General features: G+C 33.4%; 1 protein-coding gene across 1 annotated transcript; it reads left to right on the forward strand.

Moving 5' to 3' along the window:
• Positions 1-662: 662 nt before the first annotated feature.
• Positions 663-7,352, forward strand: LOC134247533 (uncharacterized; the record flags this gene model as incomplete). The annotated part of the gene is made up of 5 exons (XM_062729880.1): positions 663-806; positions 3,724-3,905; positions 5,373-5,627; positions 5,959-6,091; positions 7,165-7,352. Coding segments are annotated over exons 2-5 (694 nt in total), but the record flags the coding sequence as incomplete, so codon positions are not given.
• Between the last annotated feature and the right edge of the window lie 335 nt (positions 7,353-7,687).

Raw genomic sequence — 7,687 nt, forward strand, 5'->3', positions numbered from 1 at the left:
TTTGTTAATTATTTTTTCCCGGTAATAAGTCCTTAAATATTTCAAAATTTATAATTGATCATAATTCATATGTTTAAATATCCCTGCTATATTATTTTTCTTCGATTATTCTTTATTAAGTAAAGTTACGCCATTTTGAGAGAATGAAACAATGTACGATTTACTGATTGTTGTAATTAATTAGCATAATTAATTCGTTCAATTATGTAAATCGCACTTCGCCCGAGTATACCCGATAGACCGGACGCATTTCATAGCGGTCCGGATTTCTTTCTTTATTAGTGTTTTTAAAAATTTCCAATTCATCATGTAATTAAGTATGTAAATATCTAGTGTTTAGTAGTTTAGTAGTAGTGCTAGTTGTTTTTGTTTCTTTTTTTCCTTTGTTCTTATGACTTTTTAACTTTTTTCTTTGTCCTGAGGAAGGGACAGGGCGTCCCGAAAATTTGACAATTTCTATTGTTCGTGTCGTTGGTCATTTTTAGTGCTTTATATTAATTTCCATCCGTGACCATGTATCTACTTGGTAGATCCGACATTTAGGATATACAGTGTTGTTGGTTTTTTAGTGCTTTTTATATATATATATATATATATATATATATATATATATATATATATATATATATATATATATGTATATATATATAATATGTAGATTCTTTGAGGCTAAATTCGACAAGAAATCTGACATCAAGTTTTAAAAACGTGGAATACAGAATAGGAAATTCCTGGATATCTGGCTATGCTCCACGGTACTCTACTCCACAGTATTATGGCGTTTGTGAACGATTGGGACTACCCACGTAAGTGAAATGTTTAGTTTAATTTATTACTGTTTATTTTTAGGTCACCAAGGTGACCTATTGCTATCTGTTTTAGTCCGTCGTCATGCGTTCTGCATCGCGCGTTAACATTTGAACATTTTCAGCTTCTTTTCTGCAACCACTTCACCAATTTTGGCATAAAGCATTTGTGTTTGAAAGGGAACAAAAATTGTGAATTCCATGGTCCCTGGCCCCCCCCTGGGGCCTGAGGGATGGAGCCAAAAACCACAAGAATTAATGCAATCTTAAAAAATCTTCTTCTCTACTCCTGGACATCAAGCAGTAAAACTGTTGGCTTGCTTGTTAACAACATTGAGTCCTCTACCAAAATGATGAAATTCATGGCCCCAGGGTCAGGGGTTCTAGTGCTAGGGAGGCGCTCAATAGATTATAAAGTGAAAATGCATTATTTCTTTGAAAATCTTCTTCTCTGCTCCTGGCCATTTAATAACTTAACCAAGTACATAGTTATGTTGAATTTGGCTGCCTCTTCCAAAATTGTGAATTTCATGGCACCAGGGTCAGGGGTTCTATTGCTAGCGCGGGACTATGTAGATTATATAGTGAAAATGCATAATTTCTTGAAAATCTTTTCCTCTGCTCCTGGGTATTAAACCAATAAACTATGTACATAGTTATGAAGAGGAAGGATGCATCTTCCGAATTTGTGGATTTCAGGGCCCCTGGCTCGGGGGTTCTGGTGTTGAGTGGGGCTCTATTGAATATATGGTGAAAATGCATGAATTCTTTGAAAGTCTTTTCCTTTGGCCCTGTGTATTATGCCAATGATCTAAGTACATATTTATGACGAAGTTAGATGCCTCTTCCAAAATGGTTAATTTCAGGACAGCCCTAACAAAAAAATACTATAGTAAACTATAGTTAACTATAGTTTACTATAGTTAACTATAGTACCAAAGTTAAAACTTTGGAACTTTGATTTACTATGGTGAAAACTTTGGAACTTTGATTTACTATGGCGAAAACTTTGGAACTTTGATTTACTATGGCGAAAACTTTGAAACTTTGATTTACTATAGTAAAAACTTTGGAACTTTGATTTACTATGGCAAAAACTTTGGAACTTTGATTTACTATAGTAAAAACTTTGGAACTTTGATTTACTATGGTAAAAACTTTGGAACTTTGATTTACTATAGTAAAAACTTTGGAACTTTGATTTACTATAGTAAAAACTTTGGAACTTTGATTTACTATAGTAAAAACTTTGGAAATTTGATCGAGTACTGTAAAACCCGTGGAATTATGTTTGTGCTTCCTATTCTTTACATTTTGATAAATTGCAAAGTTAAAATTCTTAAAAGCTTCAGAGAACTTTTTTAAAAATCCAACCCGTATCCTAAAAGAATAATGTACAAGAAAGGAATTCTGATGTTAAAATTGTTTTTTTGTACAGATAAATAAGCAATGTTTATTTAATTATGCGTCATTTAGAATCAAAATATTTTCTTCATTAGCTTCAGTCAACACTTTTTTTTACTGTTAAATGTAAACATTGCATATACATTAATTACCTTGCATATTAAAATTAATATGAACATCAAAAACCTATTGTACTATTGTAAAATTTGGAACTTTGATTTACTATAGTAAAAACTTTGGAACTTTGATTTACTATGGTGAAAACTTTGGAACTTTGATTTACTACAGTAAAAGCTTTGGAACTTTGATTTACTTTAGCGAAAACTTTGGAACTTTGATTTACTATGGCAAAAACTTTAGAACTTTGATTTACTATGGTGAAAACTTTGGAACTTTGATTTACTATGGTGAAAACTTTGGAACTTTAATTTACTTTGGCGAAAACTTTGGAACTTTGATTTACTATGGCGAAAACTTTGGAACTTTGATTCACTATAGTGAAAACTTTTGAACTTTGATTTACTATAGTGAAAACTTTGGAACTTTGATTTACCATGGTGAAAACTTTGGAACTTTGATTTACTATGGTGAAAACTTTGGAACTTTGATTTACTATAGTTAACTATAGTAAACTATAGTTAACTATAGTTTACTATAGTATTTTTTTGTTAGGGAGGGTCCCTGGGTCAGGGGTACAAGGGGAGGGGTACATAGTCTGATAATGAATTAATGCTTTAAAATCTGCTCTTTGGTATTAATGAACCATTTATTATGAAATAAAATTTGATAAAATTTCCAAACTTTTGAAATATTTGTCCAGGATCAGTCACTGTGGTTCCTTTTGGATGGGGTGCACAATTGGTTATAAAGTGGAAATGCATTTTCTCTTTGTTACCCTGATCTACCTCTTAGTATTAAGAAGCCAAAGTAAGCATGCTAACTATATAGTAATGATAAGCAATCGTGCCGCTATCAAAATTATGAATTTGAATTTCATGGCCTCTGGTTTAAAAAACGAACAAAATTCAATTGTTGAAAAGTTGTTACATGATACTCAGGTGACCTATAAGGCCCATTGGCTTGTTGTTGAAAATATATAATACACATTCAACTTCTCGCTTTTCAAATATTTATTAATTTATCTTTTTTGATAACAAGTCAGTCAGTCGTTGAACTGTAGACTAGTACTACAAATTGTCAATTGTCAAATTGTCAAAGACCTTGGTGCATGCCTTGGGGGTAAAAGGAAATACAATTTAAGCAACAGTGCATGGAGGGTACAAAAAGATGTTAAACATTGCGGAATGTATATTTAAAGAATAAAATGGAACCTGGCATTTGCAATATATGAACTTTCTAGCTCAATTTTGTACCTAGTGTTTTCTTTATTTTCAGTTACTCATCTGAAACCATCTTATTTTATATGAATGGCATGGAGATATTCAAGTATGTTTCATCATCACTACTGTGTTCAATGGAAAAAAAGTTGTTATGTTGTTTCTTTCATTTGTAGGTTCTACAATAAACTGTCGTCATATGCAGTTCCTCCTGATACCGAATTAGTTGATTCTACGTGTATGAAAGACGAGTTTTCTCGTCTTAGTCTCAATTACACCAAGTGTGATAAAAAAGAGGATGATAACTATTTCTTCTATCTACCTCGGGCAAAAGCTGAAACAGCAACATGTTTAAGCGGTAGGGTGTGTTACACGATCCCATTAAAACTTTTTCGTAATTTAAGGGGGAGCGACTGGGGTTCTTATTGCGCAATATTTCGCGAATCATAGTAAAATTAAGCGTATTTACTGTCTTAAAGCACTTTACACTTAATTTAAAACAATTATAATTCGAGGTTGAAAAGTTTATCTACAATTCTATCTATAAAACGGATTTTTAAAACGATTTTTCCACTGATGGGTAGACTGAGGTCGTATTATTGTGTGTGTATGTGAGAGAGGGTGTGTGTGTGTGTGTGTGTGTGTGTGTGTGTGTGTGTGTGTGTGTGTGTTTTGACGTTATGATAACGTGAAGCTCAAAAAGAAGGGGAAATAAATGTGTTATAAAAGAAAAAGTTTTAAATATATGTTCTTGAAATTTAAAATAAAGAAATCGAGAATCTCTCCGTCTTTTTTAAATCGGTTTAGATAAATCCATTGTATTCCCCATTTTGTAGTACTCTAAAATAACAGGAAAATTCGTTAATTTTTGGCATGATGAGATGTCCCCTCAGGAAACAAGACGGTAGAATTTTTTGTTTCTTACACATAATGTGCAATATAGTATTGCTCATCAAAATGTTTGGTCTCAACAAAAAGTCTATTGTGTTATTTTAATAATTTGCTGTTAAGTGCGAAAATTTGGCAATTTCCTACATAATCATTTAGTAAATGTACCTATATTTTGAGACGGTCCCTAAAAATACCCGGACGGTAGATCTTAAACTTGGCATGTACACTGAAGGTAATGTAAGTTATATATGGTATAAAAATAAAGAGTTTTTTTTTTATTGTAGTTTTCACACAATAAAACCCCAATCGGCCCCTGAAAGACACATCTATTTTTGGCATTGTACACGTAGTTAAAAAAAATTGAATCAATTAGAACTAGTGTTGTAGAGTAGATTATCATCTATCAAAATCCTCCCCCTACCGTTAAAAACGACACTTTTGGGAGATTCCCAATCCCCCGTGAAAACAGACTTTAAAGTACGATATTCCATACGGAAAATTGGCTAATGAGTAAATTTTCATCAGAGGAAATTCCAAACATTTATTTTACCATCGGTATGCGGGGAAACTTCCACTGTTAAAAAGCAATGGATTGCGATTTCTATTAGACCAATTTACCATCTATAAATTGTTATATAATTCAGCTTTCTCACAATTTTCCAATGATTGGAAATCTTACTTTGAAGTATAGATTCCAGGAGGAAATTGGGCTTTTGGAGAAGTCTTACTCTACAACACCAGTACATTAGCTTATGCATGATCAAAATCTTAATAATAAGCACTGTGCACATGGATATAATTTTTTCATCCGAAAATATATAATATACAAGATATAACTTATAATTTACTATTCCACAAATCAACAACCATGTATCTACATGATTTACTACATGAATTTGACAGTATTTCTAACCTCCCATTGAAACTCTTCCAGATTGTCCTAACATGATGTTTTTCAATGCGACTTCTTTTGACTGTGTCCCATGTAGCTGTAACAACAACAACACAAAATCCTGTAACCAGACGACAGGAGAATGCCTGTGCAAAGCGGGATTTTATGGACCATCATGTGACTGCGTCCAAAATCAGCACAACTGTAACAATACGTTTTCCTATTGTACCTATCAAGAAACTACTCCTGTTTGTAATTGTCGAGTCGGTTTTTATGGAAAGCATTTGGGCTGTTTCGGTAGGTTTTCTCTTATGGGTCTTTAAGGGACCTTTACCTAACTTGAAACCGAATAATCAGAAAATAAAGTGTCATGCTCTAACTGTTGGCGATGCTCATAAAATCGCTAGCTTTTATCATGCAGTGTTTCTTTTCCCTCTGTTATTTTCTTTTATTTATTTTAATTCGTTTTATGGAAATTTTTTGTATGAAAGAATGAAATGACTAGGTACATTTCTATAATAATTTTGAAAATTTTCTTGCTTACAGTTTGTCTGTACACTGGGCACAGTTTCAAACGTTTAATTAGAATAGAGACTTCAAATTATACAATTTACTGTTAACATTTTAGAATCACTAAGATTCATCGGGGATACCGGAGTTTTGCAAATGTATCATCAGGAACAATGGATGCTAATCGCTTCCAGTTACAGCTGGGATAACGAGGAATCTAAAATTATTTGCACTCAGTTGGGTTTACCATCGTAAGTCTTTTTTTATTTTTAGTGAACACTTTTTTTCCAATTTTAGGAAAAAAATCAGATTGATTGATTGTACATTGTTTAACGTCCCTTCGAGGAGTTTTTCACTCATATGGAGAAGCCGGCACTTGCCGGTGGAGAGCTGCAAATTTTGTCATATACTCGGCACTAAAAGCCATTGAGCAGAGATGGATCATTTTCGTGCGAGCACTTACTGTGACACGGGACCTCGGTTTAAACGGTTTCATCCGAAGGACCGATCTCCACGTCCCACAGTTGGATTCGAACCCGCGACGTAAGGATCAACTCTTTACTTCGCGACTCTAGAGCAGACGTTCTAACCACGGCGCCGCGCGGTCGACTTGATATATCAGAAACGACGTAATAATACCATGTAATATAAGTTTCATGTTTTAAAGACTCCATCATACATACGTTTAAGACATGTGTTGCATCTGCCAATTCTTCTTCCGTCCTTTAGACTTATTGTCCGACCGTCTGCGCTTTAATAACATAATTTAAACGAATGTTCATTGTAGCTCTCCGTTTAGCTGCAGAACTGTATCTCTCTGCTTGAGAAATTTGGACAGATAAAGAAGAGAACAACAGATCCAAACGTAAAAATCTTCGCTTTACATTGCCGATTATGATCGCTCATGAATTTCTGATTTATTACTTGTATTTTTTGCTTTTTCCCGATTAAGAAATAGCATACGTTAATTTACCACATATATTACTCCTATTTTGGGGTAAAAGAATGTTCTTTGAAAGATATCATTCTGAAAAAGCACCAGAAATAAATCTCGAAGTGAGCGACCAAAAAATGGCGGCGTAAATCGAAGGGTTTTACAGGTTTTGGATCTGTTCTGCAGATACTCTCCGGTTTGACATTCAATATATTTTTTCGGAGAACTACAGTTCTGCGGCTTAGAGAGAGAGAGAGAGAGAGAGAGAGAGAGAGAGAGAGAGAGAGAGAGAGAGAGAGAGAGAGAGAGAGAGAGAGAGAGAGAGAGAGAGAGAGAGAGAGAGAGAGAGAGAGAGAGATTCATTTGCAATAATTGAATTATTTTTTGTAGATTTTATATGTCATACGTATCGACGAGACGAAGTCAGACAGGACTTATGTACAGTGATTATAATAACAGGAAAAGGATTACTTATCTATCTTGTACAGGAGACGAAAAAGAAGTATCCCAATGCTCATTTAGCACATCTAGCTATATGTCTAGTTATTCATCGTTGGCAGTTTTGGAGTGTCGATCAGGTAAATTTTATCTAGTAACAAATATGAAAAAAATTTAGTTGATAATTAGAATTGATATGAAAATTAAAGGGGAAAATCAAATACATAGATTACAGTTACATGTATAAGATTTTGAGCGTATTTTGGTCAGGTCCTTTATTTATAAAATTCTGCATCATTTTTAAGTTCTAACATTAAATTTGAACTCTACAGGGCAAATTTAACTTTATTGAATGAAAAACCGCGATTAAATTCCATTCAAGTAGAATTAAGCTAGGGACTATATTTTGTGGCGGAAGGTTTTTTTAAGACGAAAATGATCAGTTTTTCTATTTTGAACTATAACAGTATTGTTA

The sequence above is a fragment of the Saccostrea cucullata genome, unplaced genomic scaffold (genome assembly GCF_032062105.1).
Source record: "Saccostrea cucullata isolate Sc308-1 unplaced genomic scaffold, CSIRO_AGI_Scuc_v1 ctg20069, whole genome shotgun sequence".
Lineage (NCBI taxonomy): Eukaryota > Metazoa > Mollusca > Bivalvia > Ostreida > Ostreidae > Saccostrea > Saccostrea cuccullata.